This window comes from Drosophila albomicans, chromosome 3, assembly GCF_009650485.2.
Source record: "Drosophila albomicans strain 15112-1751.03 chromosome 3, ASM965048v2, whole genome shotgun sequence".
Taxonomy (NCBI): domain Eukaryota; kingdom Metazoa; phylum Arthropoda; class Insecta; order Diptera; family Drosophilidae; genus Drosophila; species Drosophila albomicans.
In genome coordinates, this window is record NC_047629.2 from 12,462,236 (window position 1) to 12,489,208 (window position 26,973).

General features: G+C 40.6%; 4 protein-coding genes across 51 annotated transcripts; 2 read left to right on the forward strand and 2 right to left on the reverse strand.

Annotated features, from left to right (window-relative positions):
• The first annotated feature begins 97 nt into the window (after positions 1-97).
• LOC117571741 (patronin) lies at positions 98-20,291 on the forward strand. 47 transcript variants are annotated; one of them, XM_052005569.1, is made up of 25 exons: positions 98-243; positions 1,105-1,507; positions 5,673-5,984; positions 6,054-6,142; positions 6,204-6,339; positions 6,398-6,648; positions 6,708-6,808; positions 7,749-7,901; positions 8,993-9,097; positions 9,431-9,670; positions 10,600-10,662; positions 10,853-11,002; positions 11,062-11,191; positions 11,611-11,977; positions 12,036-12,137; positions 12,417-12,563; positions 12,817-14,550; positions 14,741-14,977; positions 15,043-15,241; positions 15,533-15,607; positions 15,898-15,969; positions 16,543-16,647; positions 18,161-18,334; positions 19,511-19,793; positions 19,860-20,291. In XM_052005569.1, the coding sequence occupies exons 2-25, from the start codon at positions 1,478-1,480 to the stop codon at positions 20,002-20,004; spliced, it is 5,400 nt and encodes a 1,799-aa protein (XP_051861529.1). In that variant the 5' UTR covers positions 98-243; positions 1,105-1,477; the 3' UTR covers positions 20,005-20,291. The 47 variants fall into 47 exon arrangements, with proteins under 47 accessions (XP_051861529.1, XP_051861537.1, XP_051861532.1 ...); XM_052005577.1 differs by having other exon boundaries at positions 18,161-18,229; XM_052005572.1 differs by having other exon boundaries at positions 18,167-18,334.
• Positions 20,292-21,747: 1,456 nt separating this feature from the next.
• LOC117571747 (U3 small nucleolar ribonucleoprotein protein IMP3) lies at positions 21,748-22,530 on the reverse strand. Its single transcript, XM_034254094.2, has 3 exons — positions 22,327-22,530; positions 22,049-22,260; positions 21,748-21,987 (listed from the first exon to the last, which is right to left on the reverse strand). Exons 1-3 carry the CDS (start codon positions 22,461-22,463, stop codon positions 21,791-21,793), a joined length of 546 nt encoding a protein of 181 aa, XP_034109985.1. The 5' UTR covers positions 22,464-22,530; the 3' UTR covers positions 21,748-21,790.
• A 290-nt stretch (positions 22,531-22,820) lies between these two features.
• LOC117571746 (anaphase-promoting complex subunit 10) lies at positions 22,821-23,634 on the forward strand. Its single transcript, XM_034254093.2, has 2 exons — positions 22,821-23,046; positions 23,103-23,634. The coding sequence occupies exons 1-2, from the start codon at positions 22,908-22,910 to the stop codon at positions 23,555-23,557; spliced, it is 594 nt and encodes a 197-aa protein (XP_034109984.1). The 5' UTR covers positions 22,821-22,907; the 3' UTR covers positions 23,558-23,634.
• Positions 23,635-23,658: 24 nt separating this feature from the next.
• LOC117571744 (ras-GEF domain-containing family member 1C) lies at positions 23,659-26,972 on the reverse strand. 2 transcript variants are annotated; one of them, XM_034254092.2, is made up of 6 exons: positions 26,778-26,972; positions 25,530-26,329; positions 24,707-25,474; positions 24,498-24,641; positions 24,234-24,439; positions 23,659-24,173 (listed from the first exon to the last, which is right to left on the reverse strand). In XM_034254092.2, the coding sequence occupies exons 2-6, from the start codon at positions 26,187-26,189 to the stop codon at positions 23,936-23,938; spliced, it is 2,016 nt and encodes a 671-aa protein (XP_034109983.1). In that variant the 5' UTR covers positions 26,190-26,329; positions 26,778-26,972; the 3' UTR covers positions 23,659-23,935. The 2 variants fall into 2 exon arrangements, with proteins under 2 accessions (XP_034109983.1, XP_034109982.1); XM_034254091.2 differs by having other exon boundaries at positions 25,530-26,548.
• Between the last annotated feature and the right edge of the window lies 1 nt (position 26,973).

A 26,973-nucleotide genomic window follows, 5' to 3' on the forward strand; every position in this document is an offset into this window, starting at 1 on the left:
TTCGATTACACATTATACAAGTGCTGTCTAATTGTGGAGGCCGATCGATAGTCAACCATTAAATGTCAGTGTTGTTATGCACCACACACTGGGGCGTTGTACAACACGCGCACTCAGAGAAAATTTTGGAAGAGAAGAAGCAAGTTGTTATTCGATTCGTCTATTTAAAACAAATAGAAAGTGCAAAATTAAGTGGAATATCGAGCGCGGAGCGTGTAAAATGCATTTGTATGAATTGAAGCGGTAAAAGAATGTTAAACACAAGGACGAAGTGGATCTACCACGCATATACACGCAAATTTTTTCGGTCATCCATTCGTCGTTCGTTTGCTCACAAACTGACGTCAACGTTGGCGTCGCTGCCGTCGTCGACGTCGTCATCATACGCCTTGCCCTCAATGAGAGCGAAGAGCATAACAGTGTCTACCAGTTTGGCAGCGTATCGCGCATAAAAGAGAGAGAAACAACGGCGAGCGCAACAACAACACGAAGGCAAAAGAAAAATGTTTTCATTTATTACTTACTGCCAGGCCATCGCGGAAAAGTGGAAAATTGCAAAAACCGCAACTGCCACGCCAATAATTGTGCACTAATTAGTCGAAAATTGACGCGATCCAAGCGAAAAGTGCGTTTCTGTGTCAACAGTGGCCCCAAATTGCAACAGCTGATGCTGTATCAGTTAGTAAAAAAAATCATTGCCACTGTGCTGCCCCTCTGCTCTGCCGCTGCTGCTGCGACAAATGCTACTGCATTGCACTGCGCTGCTCTGCCTCTGATATTCTGTTGTTGTGCCAAGCACAGCTCGACGGCAAACAGCAAAAAGCAAAGCAAGCAACCCCCCGTTGCCGCCCACTGTAAAGTTCGCCCAGCGAATGATTCACAATTTTTCCTTAGCTAGTTTTTTTCTTCTGCTCTCCTCTTTCTGTGTTTTGCATTACTGTTCTTCTTCTTTCTTCACCATCTTGTTGTTGCGCGAATTGTTAGCAAAAATGCGTGCGCGCAATTAATTTTGCAAAAAAAAAAAATAATACATCATAAATATTGATGTGCAAGTGCATGTGTGTGTGTACTAATTTATCGTTGTGTTTGTGTGTGTGATTTTAGGCTGTTTTACGGCTGAAGTGAAAATTCCAAGCCAGAGCGAGAGTGCAAGAGAGCAAACAAGAGAGTGCGAGAGAAAAAGAGATTGAGGCCTCACAAAAAATAAAAACCATAATAAGGAAAGTGTGGAAAATACGACAAGAAAATAAAAAAGAAAAGAAGAAACACCGCCTGGCCAGTGAAGAAAGAAAAGTGAACTGCAAGTGACGCGGAGACTGGGCGTCGGACAGCCAGTGACATCCGTCATTTGTTGCTGCCGTTGCCGTCGCCGTCACCGCTGTTGCAGCAACAGCAATTTCATCGAAAGAATTTTGTTGGAAATAACTCTCCCGTCTCCAGGTTTTAGTGCAGCGTCATCATCATCGTCATCTGCAACATGGATGCCGAAACACAGGAAATACGACAGGTAAATTACTATATGTATTTTTAGCCATTACATGTGTTGTTACTCCCCCTTTGCCCCTCTCTTTGCCCACCCACTGTCCAGGCAAAAGCAAAGCAAACCAATTCATCTCCCACATACATATGCATAAATACATATGGAGTGCCACTAATAAATATGTATTTGTGTGAGTTTGCACTTGTCTTTGTATTTGTGCTCGCAAACTAAATACTGCGTTCATTAAAATTCCTGCACTGACTGCGACGTCGACGTCGTTGGCGACGTCAAAGTTTACTCCCCAAGAACTCTTCGTCTGCGACGCCGGCGTCGCTTAAACGCCTTTGCAATGCGCTCATCAAACGCTGCTTGCGTCGCAGTCGCTGCCGTAGGCCATAAGCGTAACGGCAAAAGCAAACGCGAGCGCTGACGTCGCCGTTGCCGTTGCCGTCGCTTCAGCCACCTACTCTCTTTGCCAAAATGGTGCGCTGAGGTAACCACACGCCTCTCCCACCTTGCTCACCGGCCACTTGGCACTTGAGCGTTTTTAATATGCGACCGACACCTACTTAGCGTTTGACTGGTTTTAAAACCAATGCAATAACAACTATAGACAGACAAACAGCAATGCCAAACAATACGCAGAGCAATCAATTCAGTGTGGCCAGCTGCTCAACAAAATTGCCTATGTTCAATCAACTTTGAAAACTCCATTCATAAAATTGTAAATTGTTTCCAGACTGAGAATCGAAGTTGCCACTTAGCTTAATGTTATTTGCTCATTCTATTGTTGCATGATCTAATCGGTATATGAAATACACACAGACATCTGCTATGTAAATATATCCAATTGTATATACTTGATTACATATACAGTCACACACGCATGCGAAACTTGACAAAAGAGAGACAAAAATGTGACTGATTAACTGACTGTTAAGACTGTTTGACAGTTTGGCAACCTTCAGGGCGCCCAACCAACATCAAACATGAATTCTTGGGCCCAAAACTAGGCTAGGTGTGTGTGTGTGTGTGTGTGTGCTTGCGTGCGTGCTGTGGTGGATAATGTGGCCGCCCCTCTAAATCCAAAATTTCTACCAACTCCCTAGAAAGTTAACTTAAAAAAACGCCTCTATCGACTATTTCTCTATTCGCTGTTGCTTTGTTGTTGATTCAGCTAAGCTCTTTAAGCAATTAGCGCATTATGGCCTTTTAAAAACTAGAAAAAAAGAAACAAAAAAAAGATATAATTGAAAACCATTCAAAATTTTAAGCGCACGCTCGACAGCTTTAAGCATTCGCCGACAACTGCTGTTGCTGCTGCTGCTCTCTTTGCTCTCTCCACTCTCCATTCTCTAAATGAGAGCTCTCTAAAGCATAAGCAGCTCCCAAGCAAAAACAAAAACACATTCGAGTGTTAATTGTCATAGGCAAGAAAAAGAGTTTTTGTGAGTTCCTTTTGCATTTATATTTAGCCTATCGTCACAATTCTCGCGTTCTCGTTCTCGCTCCCTCTGCTACTGTGAGGCGAGCGCCAACAAGAGAGATAACGATACCAAAAATCATAAATGCCGCCAAGCCGCAATTTGTATTGTGAGCATTCACACACAAACACACATGCAATGGAAAACATGTGTGTACTTAAAAATACTTGCACATGTAGTGAATGAAACATGTATGTATGAGTGTGTGTTTGCATGAGCTTATTAATATGCATGCTGGATCAGAAGACAGATCTAAACTATGCCATCCATGTGGGCGTCGAAAACCAAAACCAAATGCGATTTATTGTTTTTCTTGCTCATGTGCTCATTCATACCCCGAAATGTTTACATTTTGAAATTTGAGTTTTAATGGCGTATTTATGTATTAAGCGATTATGTATATGAAAACAAATGGATGGAAAATCGACAACAAAATGCAGTTCGATGTTGTTTTATTGTTTTCGTTGTTGTTGTTATTGGGAAAGCATGAGAAGACAAACTGGTTGCGCAGGAAGTATGTCCACCTGTCCGATAGTTAGCTTGTTGGCCAATTCGCATAGTTCGACGGTCTACGACCTACGCCAACATATTTGACACTCGTTGTTAACCTGTTGCTCGACAAAAAAAAAACAACTAAAAACACAAAACGCCACTCGATTTCATGGCTTACAAAGTTGACTGCAAGTACTCAGTAACAATTGAGTTGGCATTTAAATTGTACACTTCATTCGTAATTTGCAAATATTACGATCTCTAACTAGTTTGCTATAAGAGAATTTCATTAACAAATCATTCGTATTCACTTTTATTTAATGTGCTTTATTTTCTCTCATAATGGATACATAATTAATCTAAATACAGAGCTTAGTAATTGTGGTTTTTACATTGAAAAATTTATAAATCATTGTTTTTTTTTGTTGAATGAGTTTATTTAATATTTACACCATTATAATTTTAAAGGAAAAAATTCGTAAATTCATATTAATAAACAATTATTTCGCTATGCACAATTGAAGTCCAAAAAATACTTGAATATAGTATGTGCAACTTATCTTATGTGTACCCTTATTATCTTTTCGGTTTTATTTAGTTAAGATTATGCACGCTTTTTGTTGTCTAATTCTCATTTGTCGACTCGTTATCTAGCTGCACTCTCTTCTATGCTGTTATTTATAGCCTTTGGTCAAATTTAAAGTTGATGAACGCACAGATTTCCTCTTCACACATAATCCCCAGTTATTTACAGACCAGACCTGTTTGTAAATATTCGAAAATTGAAATCCCTCAGCTTATCAGGCACATTCCATTCCCAAAAACAAAAACGAAAGTATCGACACCTTGTGAACGATAAGAGCAGTTGAATCATGGTTATGGGCATTTTAGTTGTTATCTGGAGAGTGGTTCTATACCTAATCGATAGGTTTCCCTAGTTGCCATGCATTTGGGAACTTTAATAAGGCGACCATTTCTTACGGGCTTATTCTTAGAAAATGATCAGAGATGATGGCCAGCCGGTGGAGACTGTGTCGAATTGATGAGTGTGAAGTGCAGTTGCAAATGGAAATTGCTTTTGCTGACGATGCAAAAGGCGGCCACTTGAGAATTTTCATTTTTTCTTCTTTTTTTTTTTATAAATCAAAAGAACACTATATTCTCTGGCCATGGGTCTGAGTTTGGGGTCTGGGTCTGGAGACTTGTGATTCCCGCTTCTTCATGCTGAGTGACCAGCGACCATCAGCGAGAGCTGAACACAGACACAATGAAGCAACGGCGGCGCACGCCAAGCCAAAACACAAAACACAATACACACACATACATGAGCAAAGCAAAAGCACAGCGAGTTTATCGAACTCATATTGAAGATTGAACGCATGGCTTCACACAGATGCAGCGACTGCGGCAACGGCCAACAGACAAAACAGATACAAACACACTGGCACAGATACAAATACAGATACACATATACAGGCAAAGAAGGCACAGATACATTTGCAGAGTCTAAACTGAAGAGTGCGCTACTTAATTGCTTCAATATTAAAATGCAAACTTCAATTCACTGAAAGGTTTTTTCGTCGCTCCGTTGTAAGACACAAAATGTATCTATTAAATTCATTAACCTTTTCTTTTGGCCGGAAATTGAGCATTCCGAAATGTTGTAACGAATTGCTGTTGATTTTGACTAAAAGCTGAGTTTTTAATCCACAAAATAATCATCTACATTTAACTCTAAAATATATGTTGTCTGATTTAAGTTATAAGCTTTACATATTTATTTAATGATACACCAGCTGAGTCATTATTCGTCTGTCTGCAAATTAGTCTTACAGTTTTGAATCTCAGGTGAAGGAAACATGACACAGGAGCTGTATTTTATTATCATTGTAATATCAATATTGTGCTTCAAGCCATGAGAAATAATGAACATGTGTAACATTATTATAAAGTCGATTTCTTTGGAATAAATATATGATGATACTTATTTATTAAAAATCAGGTTTGACAGTTTTCAAAACAAGACTTAGCTGTATGTAAAGATTGAGGTGTTGACTGTTGAACATTAAATATTTGCCAAGGGTTTTGAAGCCCTCAAAATTATATATAATAAATATAATATAAGCTTTTCGATGCATCGCTTATAAAATACTTATTCCTATTATACAATTTATGTGCAACATAATAATTAATAAACAAAAACAATATCTTTGCAGGCTCGTCAACGTGCTTCCGTCAAATGGCTGCTGTCGAAGGCGTTCAACAATCGCGTGCCCGACAACCTGAAGGAGCCGTTCTATCGCGATCACGAGAACCAGGAACGCCTCAAGCCGCAGATCGTTGTTGAGCTGGGCAATGCGACGCTCTACTGTCAGACGTTGTCCAATCTCTACTCTGATCCCAACTACCAAAGCTTAAATCACTGGTCAATCTTACAGACGCTAGCGCGCAAGGGAGTCGCTGTGGTCGAGTCCTCGGACATGCCCATTACCGAAACGGTATTAATTCAAACGAATCCGTTGCGAATTGTAAGTGCACTTTAAATCGATGCATTAATTACTTTGATAACTAATTTGGATCATTACTTATTCTTGCAGAATGCACACATGTCTGTGATAGAATCGCTGATGATTCTGTATGCAAAGGAAATATCGTCGGGAGACCGCGTCACATCGGCCCTGCGAAGGTGAGTAAATGACTTCTTCATTATTTTTGTTTACTTTGCTAATACTTGACAACATTTGCAGAATATCTGGCAGCAGTTATCAGGCGCCTGCTGGCCAAACTTACGAGCAAGCATTGCTTGCTTGGATATCGCATGCGTGCGCCGCGCTCAAGAAGCGCATCGTCAAGGAGCTGGAGTCAAGTGTGCCGGATGAAATCGTAAGACAATCACCACTTTATTAAGAGTCAAATGTAAAGTGTGCTTTTGCTTTTGTAGGGCACACGTCTGCAGACGCCGGATATACCGCCAGTGCGTGATTTTCAGGATCTGTGCGATGGCATTTGCCTGGCGCTGCTCATTTCCTACTATTGCCCCAAGGTGGTGCCGTGGACGAGTGTGCGCATCAACTATCTGCCCGCGGTGGAGGACTCCATACACAATATACTGCTCGTGAGCAGTTTTTCACAAAAGCATTTGCCATACGGCGTCTTCCACATGACGCCCGAGGACATCACCTATATGCGGGGGTGAGTGAATGAGTATCATTCAGTAATTTATTGAAATTAATTCTGTATTCATTACTTAGCTCGATGAAACTGAATCTGGTCTTGCTGCTGACGGATTTGTTCAATTTGTTCGAAATACACCCGGCCAAATGTGTTTGCTACCCCGGCATGGATGGACAGGGTAAGTGTCAGCGCTCTTTCGTCATTCTCCATTCAACAATTGCACCGCATCCCATTCCAAAACCAAAACCAAACCTAAAACCAAAACCAAACCAGCAGACCTACCAAAGTACCTATATATATTCCAATCAACCAACCCAAAGGGCATGTCTTGCGTTGTCGTCTTCGTCGTTGTCCTGTGGAGTTCGTTTCGTTTTTGCTTTGCCTATATATTTTATGTTCACTTTCCGTTTCTGTTTGCTGCACTATTTTCCTTTGGCTCTCGTCTCTCGTTAACGTTAAAAAGCAAAGCAGTTTATTCGCTTGTTGATTAGTCAACAGGATGCTGAGGGCAAATAGGCGAACAGTTTAGTTACACTTAGTTAATCACACACACATCCACACTCAATTGTGCAATCAAAATTGTGCCGCAGCAGCGGCAACAACCACAAAATCGGCATCACTTACTACACCTGCAGTTCCTCACACCCAGATTAACACTTCAAGTGCAATGTGATTCTGCGGTTGCCCACCCAACTCAACAAAATCTCAATCTCAAAATTGGCGCCCCTCTCCAAACTCATCTCGGTCCCAAGCCTCAGCCTCATTCATTCAATTTGATTCATTTAACCAACCGGTCGCCGTCATCAAGTGAACTACAAATTACTCGTAGCCTAACCTAATGATAAATTCCAATGCAATTTTATAGTACTTGATTCTGATTCTTTCTGATTTCTTTGTTTATGTGCAAATCGCTTCTGCAAAACCACAAAAAATACAACAAAAAAATGAATATCACCAACCAAATGGGTGTTAACACTATGCTCTCTCTCTCTCTTTATCTATATATATATATTCTCTCGCTCTACACATTAATGCAACCAATATATAACGACAACCAACCGACAACAATTCACAATAATTCTATGCAAAACAAACTTGTGATCGATTCACGTATGTAGATGTCATCGCCAAGCGCACCATGGGCGCCAATGAGCACGGAATCTGCCATCGACGGGGCCTCACAATGCAACCCGTAACGCCCATACCCGATTTACGCAGCGATCTTGACCAGCCGCCAGTTGGCTCGCCATCGAATCGGCCACCGTTTCAAGGTTTACTTCTTTCACTTCTTTCTATAACAAAAAAAAAAAAAAACAAAACCACCAATTTCTTTGACCAACAAACCAGAGATATTATATCTGTGTGCTTATTGTTTGTTTTATTGAATTCTGTGTGTGCCCGATCGCCCGCCACCACGTTTCCCCTTTAATCAACAATCAATTCTCCCCATCCCCACTCAATTTGCATTTGTTGAATGTTTTGCATTGTTTCTATTTCATTGTTGTTTGTTTATCAATTCGTTTGTACGTTTGTTTGTTCGACTGTTCGTTTCGTTGTTGTTCACTCCACTTTGTTCATGCCCATCAATATCAATAGTTGTAGCCATAAGTAAACTAACAATAAACAAATTCATCGCCCCCATCACTTTGCTGCTTCAAACCCATCTCCATTTCTCTTTGTCATTGTTTACGTTAAGATTAAGACAACTCCAACCTGTGTCTGAGCCCCAAATCTGTTGCACTCGAGAATGTTGCACACTTGTCGATGATATTTGACACTTTTGCTGAGCTTGGCGCACACTTCTTGCACCACTTTCCACATCCAACTAACAAAACTATACACCAGCTGTTCTATAACATCATTTTTGATAAGGGGTTTTATTAAAACTTGCCAAATTTTGAATTCTTAAAGCGCGTAATTTTAAAAAAGCATAAAGTGAACTATTAGATAAGAATCTATTAGTATGTTTCATATAAAGTGAAACAATAAATCCCTTTTTCTGATTTTCAAAAACTTTCCAGAGAATTTCTGAATGTTTCTTTCCAGAGTAAGATAATTTTTAGGATTTTAGAATAGAACTCCTAAGGAAGACGACACTGCGAGTTACAGAACTCGTTGTAATATTCTTTTCTTTAAAAAGGACTAAACTTTTCATGAATGTGTTCCCCAAAAACTTTAAGAACAGCTTGAGCTCCTTTTCAATTCCAAATTAATTCCAAGCCTTGCCCTTTCTGTGTATGCTATAAACGGTTGCTTTATTTTGCTTTATTTTTATTCTGAATGTTTCTTATTTTATTTGTTATTTTTTATTTGGACTGAACGCTTATTGTAATTGATTTGATTTCTTTTATCGGTTTTTTAGTTCCGAACACAAATTCATTTAGCGGCGGCTTAAATCGCAGATCAACTCCGCCCACCGAATATCAAACGATGCAATCAAATCACTTTGATGGCAATCAAGCTGAAGGTAATTATCGTCAGACAATTGATTATTTGTTGTATTTGATTTTGATTTACAATTTAATTTATGTTTTGCAAGCCTTTGGCGCCCACTCACAAAAAAAAAAAGAAAAATATATTTGCAATTTATTTATTTATAATTATGTGTTTTTTGTTTTATCTTTTCTCTGAACCCAACAAAAAAAAACCAACCAACACACTCAACTGCTTTAACACATGCCAATGCCAACAACACCAACTGCGCCTTTCCGCTTAACTGATTCCGTCTCCGACTCCGACTCCCCAACAACATTCACCATGCCACGCCCATCTCAACGCCTTTCGATTCGCATGTGGGCAGCGTTCGTCGTGCACAAGTCGCGTGGCATTACCACACTCTCATCCATGCACTCGCAACATCAGCAACAGCAGCAGCAACATCATCATCAGCAGCAGCAACAGCAACAACACTTTCAGCACCAGCAACAGCATCAACAACTGCAGCAGCAACAGTTGCAGTCTCAGCAGGAGCCCTTGGTTCCAGCTCGCTTGCGTCAGGCGAAAGAAAAGAACAATGTCGAGTCGAAGGCAGACGAGAGAGGTTTGGCCGTCTATTAATTCATAACTCATATACTCTCTACTCTCTACTCTCTACTCTTCACTTCACCCTCCGCCTTCACTCCATCTCTTGTCCCATCAATTGCACTTGAAGTTCTTTTGTGTTCGTTTCTTTGTATCGTATCGAAAGAGAGAACTCTGCTCATTAGCAACAAGTTTACACAGTAGCATATAACACTAACTAGGCTCTTCAAACTCACTCGTGTTGCTGCAATTTAAAGCAACTTAGATAGATGCACATAAATACAGTTGAGTAATCTCGACCACGAGATACTCTAACACAAGTTTGCACGCACAATCACCAAGCAAACTCTTTGAGTTGTTGCATCAGTTTTGTATTGAATGGAAGTAAATTTATTAAGATAGATAGGAAAATGAATTATTATTTGAGTGTGTAAGATGAGTTTAATATCTAACAGATTGGATCATTATAAGTGTTTAGTTTTTAATTAAACTCAACATATGTTTAAACTGATGCTATCAATTTAATTGAGAACGTGTTTTATCAGTCACATAGTGATTTTACCACTTTTTGTCTCGTTTTTAACGAGTGAATAGTAATCTCTTTTCTCTCCGACTCTTCTGACTTTGTTAGTAAATCAACTGCTGTTACAGTCTGTGAGTTTTCCGCTAGTTTAATTATGCAATTTGTGCCAACTGAGCTGCCTACATTATAATTGATTATAACCAGCAAGTTTATCGAAAAATTCAATGCTATCTGTTCCGTCTGTTTGATCCCTCGTAAAGCAAATTTTTCTTTTCGCGCATGCACAAAAATGGCATTATTATTTTAAGCTTCATATGATTTATCATTTTACAAAATTCATCACAGTTTTATTTTCTGCAATTAATTATGATTTAATTTTGTTATTATTAATTTTGTTCTCGTATCACACAAAACAATCGAAACAGGCGATTTTGTCGCTGCTGGTCGACCAAGTAACTGGGAACAGAGCCGACGTCCGAGCTTTGCAGGTATGCCAAAACAAGAATCTTCTTCTTCAGTCGCTGTGTTTTCAATTCCCCCCATGTGCGAGTGTGTGTGTGTTTTGAATGCGCTTAAGATGTTCCTTTTATTGTTTCCTACAAACTTTTATCTCCCCTTTTCGTAGCTTTGTTATAATTGGAATGTGCTGTATTAATTCTGTGTTTGATGATGTTACAGGTCGCCGTTCACGAAGGAATTCCTCCAGCGAAGACTCGCAGTTGACGATTGAGAATTTTGGAGGCTCGCAGGATCAAATCAATACGCTGGGCAGATATGAACGCGAACGGGACAGGGAAAGGGAACGTAAGCTGTCCAACACAAGTGTGGGTAAGTAGAGATCGGTTTCATATTATTTGGATAGTTATTTTAATTTAATTTCCTTGCAGAACCTGCTGTGGCAGTGCGTTCCTCGATTGCCGATGCGCGTGGCACACTGCAGCTGGGCTACGACACGGATTCAGGATCGGAGAAGCAGGATCGTGAAACGGAAAAGTATTCAATGCGTCGACAAGCAAGGTGCGAATAAGTGCTTAACATAGTTAAAATTGTGTAGTTACATTGTGTGGCAAAGCTATACGACACTTACAAGTTAGAACTCTACTAGCCAGCTATTGAAATAGCAATAGCAAAGTAGCAATGAATGAATTAATAGGCGAGTGAGCCAAATCTGAATATTAAGTCTGCAATGGCCAACGAACGCAGCATAAGAAGGTCAAACAACAATTTGAGAGCGTGTTACGCTTTACAATCTCTTTACATTTACGTTGTCGCATAGTTGTTTTGACGGCTACTGCTGAACCAAACAAATACAATTGGTTAAAAACGAAAAGTAAATTAAAGTTCAATTTCTTAAGAGTCGTATAGTTTGTGCTTTTGAAAATTTAATTCTTACATTAATTATATTTTATAATAAACAAATATTCCTCTTGCTGTAGTGTCGACAATGTGCCCACGGTCTCGAGCCACAATCTGTCGAATTTATCAAATGCGGGCAGCCCGTTGCCCATGGCGCGTAATAAACAACATTCCAACGAAAGGGATTATGCGAATGCCGAGCACTACAACGATGCCAGATCGACGAGTGGCTACGATCCGGAGAGCACTCCTGTACGCAAGTCCTCGACGAGCAGTATGCCAGCCAGTCCGGCTGCGTGGCAATTGGAGATTTGCGACGATGATATGCGTTCGCTGGAGCATGTCAACAAGTTGTCGTCGATGCGCATGAAACTTGAGGAGAAACGTCGACGCATCGAGCAGGATAAGCGTAAAATTGAAATGGCCGTGATGAGGCACCAAGAAAAGGTATTAATTTATTTATGGTAAAAAGTAGAATCAATTGCTAATAACTCCAAAATTTTAGGAGGATTTGGAGTCGTGTCCGGACGTCTTGAAGTGGGAGACCATGAGCAATGAGTCTAAGCGCACGCCGGACATTGATCCAGCTGACATGGACAAGTACCAGGTGAGCGATTACTTCACGCATCTCTCAGTGCAAACTCACCCACTGCTTGTTCTAACCCCCGGATGTAAATGTTAATTCGCTTGTGTCTTCTTTTTATACTCCCGTTCCCTTCAAACTGTCCCCGCCATGTCTGTGGTTTGTGTCCACATAAAAAATAACATCTCTACACTACACACAACACTTGCAACACAAACACACATTAAAACGCAACACATTAACATAAAACACACACGAACTTAACACCCCGGTCCATTGGATGCATCGTCGCGATAAATACAGCAAAGCATCGCCATTATGAACATGAATCTGCAGGATATCCAACAGGATATCCATCGGCTGGCCACGCAGCAGAGCCAAATGCAGGCGCAGCATCTGCAAGCGCAGCAGCTGATGCAGGCACAGCAAATAGCCAACATGCTGAATCAGGTAAGCAGAGGAACTAAACCAGGACGCGCTCCATGCACCTCGCAAAACTCACTCCACTCGAAATTGTCAACAGCAAAAAAAATGAAATTAACTCAATAATTGCTTAATTGGTTCTCGTTTTTTGTTTCTGTTTCCTTGTTATCCTTTATTGTACTTGTTATGTCTTTGTTTTGTTTTGATTGTTTGTGCATTCAACTAACTCGTATTTGTATTGGCTTCCACCGCCCCCGCAATTCTCTAACCGCATCCGCAGCAACAAACATATGGCTCGCAACAACACTTGGCTGATCATCATTACCAGCAACGTCCCATGCAGCAAAGCTTTGGCTCATCACCGCATCTTCCGCAGGCCTTCAATGCGCCCGTCAGCGCCTACAGTTCCCGTCCGCCCAGTCGCGATCCCTACCAGCAACAGCAGCAGCAACTCCACCATCCACACCAGCAGCAACCCATGCAGATGCCCCCGATGCAGTACGTCAACGAGCACGGCCAATACATGTCGCCACCTGCTCACTACATGCAACCCCAGAGCATCTACAGCGACAATGGTGCACCCTACAACAACCATTCGCCGTACGGGGCTCCACCGCCGCAGCCACAGTATCAGCAGCGGAACAGCGTCTACGATGACTACGGCCAGCCGGCGAATCACTTTTACCTGCACGAGTCTCCGCCCCAGCCACATCCACAGCGACGCACCTGGGCGCACTCGGCGGCCGCAGCTGCCTATGAGCAGCAGCAGCAACAACAACAGCAGCAGCATCAACAGCCCTTGGTGGATGTGAATGCCTGGCAAAGCCAGAAGAAGTTGCAACAGCAGCAGCATCAACTGCAGCAGCAGCAACAGCTTCAACAAAACTGGCCAAATCGACCGCCCTCCAGCGCTGGCGCATCTCAGGGCTTTGTGCTGCATCAGAATGGTGGCAGCGGTGCAGGAGGCGGCGGTGGCGGTGAGTTGCAGCATCTGTTCCAGATGCAATCATCGCCACAGCATGGCCAGCGTTTGCATGGTGGCGCCAATGGCGTGCAACGCCAACAATCGTTGACCAATCTACGCGACAATCGCTCGCCCAAGGGCAACATGATGCAACCGCAGCCAATGACGTTGGGTCAGCATGAGGATATGATGGCGCCGCAGAGCATTTGCTTTATTGGCGACGAGGAGGATGTGGACGAGCTGGAGCGCAACATTATCGAGTCAATGCAGTCAACACGCATCTCTGATTTTGTGGTGCAACAACAGCAGCGGCTGCATCAGCAGCAGCAGCAACAACAGCAGCAGCAACAGTTGCCGGCGACGCACAGCGGACGCGGCAGCAGCTCAGAGGATTACGATAGCGGCGAGCTGATTTCCAATAAGCTAAACATCACCAGCGGCAATCTGACCTATCGCATACCCTCGCCCTCGCGACCCTCCATACAGGCCAACAGCTTTCAGGATCCACGCGGCAGTGGCGGCGGTGGCAGCGGCAGCGGTGGCAGTGGCGAAGAGCAACGACCCGAGAAGGGCTTCTACATATCGTTCGACAACGATCAGCCGAAACGACCAAAGCCGCCGTTGCGCACCAAGCGCTCGCCCAAAAAGGAACCGGGTCGGGATAGTGTGGACAACCAAGTTGTCCTTAAACGTGAATCGCTAAGTCAACTGCACAACATCAACAACTCGGTGGGCGGGGGTGATGAGATCAAGAATGCTTCCCTTGCCCGTCACAGCATCCATGGAATCGCCGCTGGCTTGCCATCGAATGCCAACAGTGCTGGCAACGCCACCTACAACAAATACACGGATGAGCCGCCCATTCAACTGCGTCAGATGGCTGCAGCGACGGCCGAACCATTGGGTCTGGAGCGTCGCCATCTTGAGGACCTCACCAATCAGCCGCAGCAACAACCTCTGTCGCCCACTCGTCTGAGGGCCGAGCAAAATGCCGAGGCAGCCAAGAACAAGGCAATCGTCATTGGCGCGGATTCAACTAATCTGGATCCGGTAAGAGAATACTAGAAAATATAAAATTAGTTCTTCAAATTCAATTAGGGTTTCGAATGATTATAAAATGTACATTGTGGAAATGTTTAAGCTTTTATTTTAGTAAAATATTTTATTGAATAGGTTTTAGGAAATTGCTTAACATCAATTTTATATGAATATCAATTTTAACTTGTTACATTTCCTTTAGGAATCTGTTGATGAAATGGAGCGTCGCAAAGAGAAGATTATGCTGCTCTCGCTGCAGCGTCGCCAACAGCAGGAGGAGGCGAAAGCGCGCAAGGAGATTGAAGCATCGCAGAAGCGTGAAAAGGAACGGGAAAAGGAGGAGGAACGTGCGCGCAAAAAGGAGGAGCAAGTGGCGCGACGAGCGGCCATATTGGAACAACATAGACTAAAGAAAGCCATCGAAGAGGCCGAGCGAGAAGTAAGTGTTTCCCCCTCATACATACAAATTGTAAGGATTGCTTACATTATATCTTTTGTTTGTAGGGTAAAACCCTGGATCGGCCCGATCTACATGTTAAACTACAGCCGCAGAGCTCGAGCGCGTCCACGCCACGTCTTAGACAGCAGCGTGTGACACGACCACGGCCCAAAACCATCCACGTAGATGATGCTAGCGTGGACATTAGTGAGGCTTCAAGCCTATCCAGTCGGGGAAAGAAAGGCTCCAGTTCTAATCTAACTGGTAAGCGATTCGCTAGATTGTCACTGTACGCACAACACACAATATTATCAAGAGTGCTGCTAAAGAAAAATATTGTCTGTGCTAAATATCAAATCAAGACGTGGCAGCAAGAAAAATCTCCCGAAAGTGTTGTGTATAATATTTGTGTGTGTGTTAATTTCGGAATTTCGAAATTGCAAAACTTTGTTCTGTTTAATTTCGTTTAATTTGTGCGTCATAATTTAGTTGCTGTATTTAATTTGTTTATATTATGTTTTTTGTTTTAAAACCCGATTACCCCTAATTGGACAGGCTACGGTCAGCTAAGCTCAAATTCAATGAAAAGAGATTATTACCGGGGATCTCAAGACTCCCTCACTGTTAAAGGTAATTTCCAGTTTTGTTACTTTTTCGTTTAATTTGCATTGTTAATATTCATTTACTAAGTTACTTTTAAGCATGCTCTATTTAATGATTTGTTTATGTACAATTATCATTTATTTTTTGTAGTATTTTATTGATATGATTTTGGCAAAGGGGTATCCTTAGATTTATTTTGTTTTTTTATTTTTTTAATGTATATTATAGTTTGAAGCACTTACAATTTAGTTTCTTGATCTAATGGTAGCATAAGTGATGTTATATCTTAAGTCATAACTACTAATCTTGTTCAACAGAGTCCCCCGACGATTATCCCAGCACAAGTTCAACTCCGATTGGACGACGGGGATCATACAAAACTTCCAGAGGTTGGTGCTGGGTAACAAGTACTAAGTTTTTCTCTTGTTTTTCCATTATGTTTCTACTCTTGCTTTTATTGTTTGGTCTGTTTTGTGTTAATAGCAGCGAACGAATTAAAATAATTCTGCTAGAATTAACACAAAGCCTATTTTATTTTTTGGTTCGTTTCAAATTGAAGCGTTCTTCGCGCTACAAAAGTCACGCTAAATCACCCAAACTACTAAAATAAAACTGTAGCAAAACAACCGCATACTAAACATACTTAAGGAAATCTAATAACTATACTAACTGCCAACGCACCTCCTTAAAGAGATTATGCACCTGGGGACAGGACCAGGAATTTGGAATCGGCTGTGGGAGAATTATTACGATAAGATTACGATTTTATAATTACAGTATTTTATTTTTTTGAATTGTTTCTAACATCTATTGTGGTTTGGGTCGATGATTAAAAAAAAAAGAATCTTCGTTTAAGTTTAGCTTTAGTTTAGTTCTCATATTTTGTGTTGTTGTCCTTTTTGATATTTGAAACTTGAAGAGATTTATACGTATTCCGTACGCCGTGGCGCCAATTTTTACAGAGCCAGCCGTCGAAAGGGGCCGCACCCTGTCGCGTATATCAGTTGCTAAGGGGAGCACACTTAATTTCCGTGGCCGAAAGTCCAATTCACTAATGAATTTGTGCGGTAAGAAGAGTTTCACAGCTACAAAATAAAAATACAGCTGCTTGCCTTTTACTTTTACTCAATCTATCTTAAACTTATTCTACTGCTACCTCATCTTTGGTTTTGTGTAATAGATGACTTTTTCTCTGGTTTTGGCTTCAGTTCATTTGTCTTTCACTTAGCCCACATTGGTGGCAGTTATTTTACTATTATTCTATTATATTTTGAGCTCATTTGGTGATTGTTTTATATTTGTCTTCATTTTATGTTCAACATCTTAAAGGTAAAAGTCAGAGTAATGCAAGAGGTGCCAATGTTGGATGGTGTATTTGAAACCATCAAATATTTCTTTATCTAGTCAACATCGAATGTAATAAATAACCAGTACTTTTGTCTTATTAATATATAATATACGGCTCCACATGCATTACTCTTGATTGAAGTAAACGATTCTCGTAATTCTAGTTTCAACATTAAAATATGTAAAGCTCCCATATAGTAATTGGGTTCATTATTAAAATATTTGAACTACTTGCATATAAAGTTGATAAAATTCTCTTTATTTTCTTTACGTAAATATATATATTTTCATATTCGTTGTGTATTAGTTAAGAATAATCATTTCGTTAGTGATTTTTCTATTTTGTGTATTTTTCAATTTTCTCTTAACTCTTATCTGTTCTTTCTCAAAAATTGATCGACAAATTTGTTGAATTTCTTTTCTTTTGCTGAACGATTCGGTTATACTTTGACAATGTAAGCGGTGGCGGTGTTTCTAGCATTATATTTATGGATCTGTCAGTTGTCCACTGTCAATATAATTCGCAAGCGGTTCTGGTTTGATTTCGTCCATTCTTTGTATATATTGTCCGCTTTTTGGGGAATGGGGAATGTCCTCTTTTTGACTACGCACACAAATATGCCTGTACACCAATCACAATCACACACTTAAAACACCCACAAACACACACACACACCCATGCACACTCAAGCACATTTTCAGGCTGATCATACATAGATATTAAGTACATATTAAGGAACTTCGAAATTGCTTAACTAAATTCAATGCACACATTCTCTTCTTTTATTTCTCGTTTCTTTCAATTCAAAACTCGTTTACAAAACTCTTGAAATTAACAACCGAAATGTGAAAATGTATTAACAAAATTACCTATATAACTAAAAAAAAAACATTCATCGCTCGATCGATTCCATCGACATCATCCTGTGGCGACTAACACAAAAAAAATCTGTATAAAAACGAAAAAATACAAACGCATCAATCGAATGAAATTATTCTGCATGGATGGCAATCCTGACACTGTTTGTCACTGCTCTCTCGCCCTCGCTCTTGCGCCCTCTCTCGCTCTCTGTCCACTATCTCTCACCCACGCTCTCGCTCTGTCACCCTGGCTGCGGTTTGATTGGTTGGTTGATGGTTAACTTTGTGCCCAATATGCATGCTGTGACTGATGTTGATGATGATGATGATCATGATGATTGATGATGAACTCGCCTCTCGCTTAATGGTTAGACACAGATTCGGGATTGGGACGGGCAACTCCGCCGCGCCGCGCACCGTCACCAGGAATGGCGGCATCAGGTAGGCATATGCCATCTCCCTCTGGACCAGGCTCTTTGCCGCCAGGTTTGATATCGAAGCGTCGCGGATTTGATGATGGATCAAGTGATACCATGGAATACTCGGGTTTGTACCTAGTCTCAAACAATCCTCAGTTTTATTCACATCCACCACAATATCAGCATTATCGTACATACACCATATATATACTCGTACATACATATTGGTTCTTCATACATCATTTGTACATCTCTCCACCAATCTATATACGATTATTTTGTATTTTTATTTCTTTTTTTACTTCAATTTATTTCGTTTTTAATTTTTTGTTTTCGAGTTTTACTCATTGTTTAGTTGAGTGTTCAGTTTTAATTGGCATTATCAACATCATGACATAGCTATGATTTAAATCTTACATATTCATACATACAATATGATGTACATAATATGTATGCATATCAAATATATACAACTACTTCCTCCCTATGTACGTGAAGGGGCTGCGACAGTTTGTGTGTGCTCAATCGCGCATTCCGAGAGTTTCATATGTATATCGAACTCTTGGAATCTTATCCTATAGAGACATTCGTTCGTTTCTTCCGTTGCGTCGTCAAATCCACGACTTCGATAGTCAAACCGAGATGCGTCTTATTTTCTAGTTTAATACAATTAATTAAGTCTAATTAAACCATAACGATTAGCCCAATTTAACCGCTTCACAACCGACAAACAAACACAAAATTCTAAAAAGTTAATGCAAAATTGCAAGCAATAATACGTTTATATTTCGTTGAAATGATTTTTTTGTACTTTTGTTTGTATTTATTTATATTGTTGTTTTGGAATGATTCACTTAAGTAACAAATTAGTTATTAGCTAGATGAAAATGTAAGTATTAAAACCAATCGAGGGTCCTTTTAAAAATAAAAAAGATTGACAATAATCTGTTACAAAATTTAAATTGGAATTAATGTAATATACTTTCGATTAGACAATTAATGTTGATAACTTTATAATAAAATTTCTTATCTAAAGGACCCTCGCATGCAACAGGTTCTTAATTATAAGCGCAGCATTCGACAAGTTTGCAACATTTAGTTTTATTTAGTTTTTCAGTTTTGTTTGCTCACTTTGCACGTAGAAAGAGCAAAGCAGAGAATGTTAATTAATTAATTGATTAATATATATTTTATTAGGAAGCTTGCCATTAACACTGAGTAGAAATCCACGATAAATCAACAAGATATCACACACAAACCTAAGCAAAGATTGTGCTAAACATATTTGTTTGTTAATTGACAGGTCCAAAACTCTATAAACAACCAGCGGCCAAATCGAATCGCGGCATTATACTGAATGCCGTTGAATACTGCGTTTTTCCGGGCGCCGTGAATCGCGAGGCGAAGCAGAAAGTGCTCGAGAAGATCGCACGATCTGAGGCGAAACACTTCCTTGTACTCTTCCGTGATGCCGGCTGCCAATTCCGTGCCCTCTACAGCTATGTGCCCGAAACGGACCAAGTGACAAAGCTGTACGGCACGGGACCTAGTCAAGTCGACGAAGTCATGTTCGATAAGTTCTTCAAGTGAGTGTTGAAATTGTATCTTAATTGGCACATCCGAGTAATACATTTCGTTTCTTCCCATTTCAGATACAACTCAGGTGGCAAATGCTTCTCCCAGGTGCACACAAAGCATCTGACAGTCACGATAGACGCCTTCACAATACACAACTCGCTGTGGCAGGGCAAGCGGGTGCAGTTGCCCAGCAAGAAGGACATGGCACTTGTAATCTAAAATCCGGATCGAATTGCAAACCCAAATTGCAAAACTTCATTGCAACTAAAGTGAACTGCGAAAGCAAAGACAATTAAACGTTTTAATCACACACCGAGTCATTCAGCAGTGCGCTTGGGTTTTGGGCTGGGGCTCTGGGGACAGGGTCCGGCATAATATGGCTTAATAACTAATTGCACACGTTTGCGCAGCAGCAGCAGCAGCAAATTGGAATTTACATAAAATATTGTATTCAATTGAAAAAAAAAAGAAAAACAAAACAACAAAAACTATGCGATAAAATATTTATTTTGAATATTAAGCATAAAAAGAACAAAAAACCACAAGAAAAAGAAACTATAATTCTATAGAATGAAAACTCCCCCCACACAAAGCCAAAATAATATCCAATGGATAACTAAATAACTTTGTCAAAACACCCACAAACAAACACACACACACACACCACAAACCCACACAAACAACAGAGAGAAATTGTAGAAAATCTATCTTATTAATTTGTTTTAAATTGTTATGAAGTTTTTTTATGCGGAATCTGGTTGCCCTTCCCCAAATTATTTTGTATCAGGCATCGGGCGGAGATAGGGCAACAGTTTCGCCAGTCGACACTAATTTTAATGCCACTAGCTATTTATTTTAACACTAATTAATAGTTACTTTTTACGCAAGTTTAAAAAGGAATAATACAACTAATATTTAAATGATACAAAACCCAAAACACGAAACACATATACCTATGCAACAAAATGAAAAAAAGACTTAACTGGCTGAAATTGAGAGCGTGGGCTTTTGTCTTTGTTTTGTACAAATTCTGTGGGAGACGCGATTCGTATTTAACATAAATAAACACAAACAAAATGAATACACACGTATTTGTTAACAAAGTCAGATGCTACAATCGTGACGCAGTCGGACTCTAAAATTCGTAACATATATCTAATAACTATTTTGAAAACTTCTCTCTTAAGTCATTTTTGCGAAATGTATTTTAAATATTATTTAATCTTCTTCGGGTTTGGGTTGGGCTCCTGGATAATAGATACTACTTGAAAACCTGTACGCGCGCGTCTTAACTGCCATCGAGTAAATATAGAAATTATGAATTGCCTCTGTTTTCCGTTTACAAAATCTATTTACACCCCCCGCTCAACCGTGCACGAAATCTTGTTTTTCTGCTATTTAATATGAATAAACATAATTCTCTTAATTTTTAACTCATTTCCGTATTGCGTTAAATTAATTTACTGGCTGTTTTTTTTTTCGAGATAATGATATTAATTTTGGAAATGCCTTTTTAACATCATATGTTTTATATGTATCTATACATTATTGTAATACGTATTGTGAAAGAGCTAATTAACATTGTAAGTGACGAAACTAATAAGGCAGCGGAGCTAAGTGCGGCCATTCTTAAAAGGCATTAGCGAAAGAGGGGAGAAAGTACTAGGGAAAGTTGATTAACAAGTTTATATATGTATGTACCATATACTATATAAATATATATATATATCTACAAGTATATGTGTGTCGGCCCAACTGCGCCCTTGGCGCGATAGGCTCCAGCATAAATGAATAATATTAATGCGATCTAAACATTATTATATGAAATGTAATAAAGTTATTAAAATTTAACAAAATGCAAATCAATTGGTTTTTCTACAATGCAAGATTAGTCTAGACGATTTAAGTGGATGTTCCCATCTTTAGAAAAAACAACTGTTATTATGTACACAAACATTTATATATATTATTGTACTAAAATAAGTGGTAGTTGTATTAAAGTCTATTACATTTGGAAATCATCACGCAGATCGTTGTATTGCTGCACATGCTCCTTAATCTTGGAACCATCGACCCAAGTGACAAAATCTTCCAAGTTGCGGGAGACAAGAAATGCGGGATCCTTAACCACTTCAGGTCCAACGCGAACATGACCTTGCTCAATGAGGCCTGTGGCATGCTTAAGACCCTCCGACATTCTTACTAAAATGTAAATAAATAAACGTTAGTATATGCATTGATTAAATTGAACACAATTACTCACGTTTAACCATCACCACCGGCAATCGTCGCCTACAAAAGTGACTCGCAGATGTTTTGCTGGCGCTCTCCAAGGTAAGATTGTCGTTGGCTACACCCATTGCATGCAGTTTGTGCATCAGCATATCGGTGGCCTCTGCTTTGAAGGGATCTGTTGCATCTAGTCTGGCTATTTTCTCAGTAAGTTCTCGAATTTCACGCGACAATTTATTGTATCTAGCAGAAAAGGAAACAATTAAACAATTTGTATATTGTACAAAATGTAGATGGCGCTGTTCATACTTTGTGTAGTCCTCGCGCTTTTGTATATGATAGCGCCGCAGGATTTTATTCTCCCTGCTGCTATTGTCGACTTTCCAGGTAATAAAGTCAACCTTTTTAAGCAACTTTTGCTCGTGAAATTTTAGTTTGCGCACCATTTTTGTGTTTGTTTATTTCTTTTATTGCCGTTCTGGTTGCACGTGTGGTTCGATCAGTGTAACCGTCGTTGACTTTTTAAATATACCGTCTCATTTCGACAAATATACCGAAAAAATTATATAAATACGCGGCATATTTGAAAAGCTGTGTCTTTTCGTGTTATTCTGACTGCCTTACTATCTTCGAAACATTTTTTCTTTATGGAACTCCTTTATCCGATTCGATCTATGAAATAACAATGGTAAAATTTAAAATTACGGGCAAAAGATAAAGAACAGAAATTCTGTCACCGATGAAGAGCGGAGTGTTGGTAAACGAACAATCAGCTGTTTGACTATTGCATAGTGCCGAAGAGGAAAACGAAACGAACTAGTTTTTGGAACGTCGTTCAAATGAATAAATTTGTCTTTGTTTACGTTTACTAAGTGCATTGATTCGATGCAATGGCGTCTACTCTGGACGAGGAGTCTGCAACCAAGCCGGTTGTAGCAAATGAAGAGGACCCACTTACCGAGGAGCGTCTTGGCTTGGTGCGCGAAGTGGGCGCTCAAGCCGTCTGGAGTCTCTCGTCATGCAAGCCAGGTAAAAACTATTGGCCGCTTTGCAAATATGGTGCACTGAAAACGATCTTTGTGCAGGATTTGGTGTGGAACGCTTGCGCGATAATATAATGGATACATACTGGCAATCTGATGGCCAGTTACCCCATTTGGTGAACATACAATTCCATAAGCGCACCAATATTAGTCAGATCTATATCTACACTGACTATAAACTTGACGAGAGTTATACACCCTCGAGAATTTCCATACGCTCCGGGACCAACTTTAATGATCTTCAGGAGTTGCAGGTAATTGATCTGACGGAGCCAAATGGCTGGGTGCAGATACCCATTAAGGATGGCAACGTCAAATCGCTGCGCACTTTCATGCTGCAGATCGCAGTCATATCGAATCATCAGAATGGACGTGATACTCACATGCGACAGATTCGTGTCCATGCTCCTTGTGGCGGCAAGGGCAAACATTATCCGCTAGAACTGTTTGGAAAATTCGGCACAGTCGATTTCCAAAAGTTTTCCACCATACGTTAAGTGAACTATTTGTATTCTTTACCTTTTTTTGCTGTTCGGAAAATAAAAACTATCGCGCTGTAGTATTAAATCATCAACTGTAAAGTTTATATTCGTATATTTGGAATATCAATATGTATTATGCCAAATTAATGCATATAATTAGTTGATTATTATTATTATGCTTATGTCTTAAGTACAAATTAACAAATACGATTGCGATTGTGTTGTTAAAATTATTATCGTTATTGCGAAATGCAAAATGCATAAAATGTAAACATGGAAGTGTCAACAAAAGAAATGTCTACAAACTCGGCCGATGTTTGTGCGAGGTTCGATACGGATTCCGTATAGAAAAATGTCGTCTTAATAATACACAACAATTGTGTGTGTCTTCGTTTATTTAGCTGCCTTCAATGTCTTGTAATGTTCCTTCTCCTCAGTTCCATCAGGTTGCTCACATTCATACGAGGCTTTCATTAATTGATCAGCTGTATACGCTTCTGCCTTTTGCAAATAGCCAACCACGTTGGATAGCTGCTCGTAAGGACAATCCAATCGCTGCCAATTGTAAAAGCTGCGCAATTGAGCCCCAAACAGAGCACACTTTTCAAAGTTATAGAAACCATTGACCAATCTGTAAGAAAAACCATAGTTAAGTGAATTTAGTTATAATGCAAAACAACAATTCTCTTACTTGGTTTCATGTTGCTCGTGAATCTGGTTTAAATCCTTGAGAAACAGCGAAAAGTATGGTATAATGGCACGCTCAATTTTGTTGGCCTCTTCTCGTTCTGAACGCCAGACAGCCGCTTTCATCGTGGACCGATAATTCTGATAATTTCCGCTGGGATCCATTTGATGTTCCAAGCCCTCGAACTTTGTTCGCTGCACCTTTGCCCACTACAAATGAAGTTGCATTAGGACTTGAATGTATTAAATCACTATTGATTAAACTTACAGTTTTCTTTAGCCGCGTTATGGCAGTCATATTGAGAGCAGTTAGAATGGCCATCAGGCTGTTGAAATTGCCCGTGTTAAAACACTCCAAAGCTGTCTCAATCCAAAACTCAATCATCTGTGCTCGCTGAGATTTTTTGCCAAGCTGATGAAGAGAGTAAATATTATTTTCATTTATTTATTTATTGACCATGTCAGCAGCATACGCACCTTAACTATCTCCGTGGCTATTAAAGAGCACAGTTGGTTGAACCATTGCACATACGCGGCAATATTGACTTCGGGCTGCTTGGCTGAGCTGCTGGAGCTGGAACCCAGAGTGCTGGCCTTCTTTTGTGACATGCAAGACTTAAATTCGCCCGCGCTGATCATTTCAACAAACTCCTCAAGTCGAATTTGTGAGAGATAGGCATATTCGATGGCATAAAGCTGATGTGCCAGCTCAAAGGCATTGCTGCACTTGTTCAGCACATTGTCTGTCTTGTAGACATTTGTGGCGAAACGTTTCAGTGACTTAATACTGCTTTGACGTCCCAGCGAGCTAGCTGACGATTGTTTGCTTAGCAAATATTGCAGTTGGCAGCGTCGACTTGTGTCCAGCTGGGCGAGTGTATCGGCAATGCTGTCGAGGAAAGCAGAAATTGCTTTGTTGTGGTTTTGTTTGCGCAGCTCTTGTAGTAATGTCTCATTGCGAAAGTCATGGGGACAGAGACGCAACCAATTACCAAGCAGTCGCAACAGCTGCTCCTCACGTCCCCGGTGCTCTTCAACAAGCCGTGCAAGCAACACTTGCATTTGTACAAACAAACGCGCACAGAGTAGCAGGCTAAACTCGATGTCTTCGTTGCTTGGCTTGGCTAGCAGTTTGGCTAGCGTATCCAGATTGCCAGTGGCGGGCAGATCTTTGGCATAAACTGGCAGAGATGTTTGGCAATCCTTGGCTGCATCGCATTGCTCAGAAATCTGCAAATGCGTGCTCTGCAAAAGGAGAGAATATGTATCAATATGTATGTATTCAAAAGAATTAACTTACCAAGACGGCGACTGAAACGACGTCAGCCTCATCCGCTGAGCTGGGAATGTCACAGTACATTGAATCTGTTTGCGGGTCACGAGCGTCGCATTGCGTGTAAGGAGCGCTCATTGAGACACTGTGGAAGAGGCCATCGTGACCCGAATCGCAGCTGCTCAGATTGGAGCTCTTGTCGCCCATAGTCGTTGTGGCAGTGGATATATTGGAAGCCGAATTAATGAGCTGATCCGAGCACGTGATGGCCGAGCTGGTGGACATAATGGAAGCATTGGAGAAGGTTTGATTCAACTGCCGACCCAGTGGATCACCAGGTCGATCCATTTCCGTCTCCGTCTCTGTCTCCGGATCGGTTGTTGTTGCCTGCGAAGTGCATGTTGAGTTCGAATTTGTTCGATATTTGAGCGCATTTTCCGGAGTGGCGCGAGCTAAAGCATTCTCCTGTTTGATTGGCTGCCAAATTTCCTTTTGATGTGACTGATGATTGAAGTGCTCTTTGGTTTCCACAGTACGCTCATCCAGCACCTGTCCATTACGTGAGACTAGCACCTCCTCAGTAGTCGTCAGCGATGACTTGACGGTCAGCGATGTTTCCACCTCGATGGGCTGTTGGGCGAGACCTGCGCGAAACAGCAGCTGATTCAGATGCTCCACAGCCGGCATCTGGCCATCGAGTAGAGCACTCTTAATAGCACTGGCATCATCCGCCGGCAAACCATCCAATTTAACCGGTACACCATTGATCAATAGCACCTCCTCCTGTTGCACCGTCGACGACGTTTGGCAGTCCACAACTTTAACATCTTTGCCAAAAAGAGATTCGACAGCGTTCATAATGTCTTCGTCCATTTTGATTGATCGAGTTAGTCAAGAGGGTTTTTATGACAATTAGATTGGTGTTGTTTTGGTAGTGGTGAACTTGACTTGGTATTGATAAAATGCATTTATGACCCACCAACGGATGGGGGGAGGATTGGTTTCTTTGGATTAATATCAATGCACAATGACTATCGAGTACATTTCTGTAAGAACACGAATTTGGAATTAGGCCGAGAATGCATGTGTACATCGAAACAGCACTCAATACAAATGATCAACAATGGGTTTTGTTAGCAAATTAAATTTATCGAGCACAGGCCTTGTGACGACAAGGTGACAACGCCCACCACTCTCCACCACCCCCCAGAAATGTGGGCTGGGCTGGCGTTGTCTGCTGTCTTATTAGAATATTTTGTAAGCGAACACACACACCTGTAAGAACAACATTTGGTATCAGCGTTCTATTTGACGCACAGCCGCCGTTCGTTATGGCATCCTCATTGTGGGTCACATTAATTGCTCGTTTCCGTTTTCAATAAACTGTTTTGTTGGCGATTCTTTATTTTTATTTATTTATTTATTGCCCACACACAGGCAGTGTTGGGTTGTTCACGAGGGACTGAGCCAG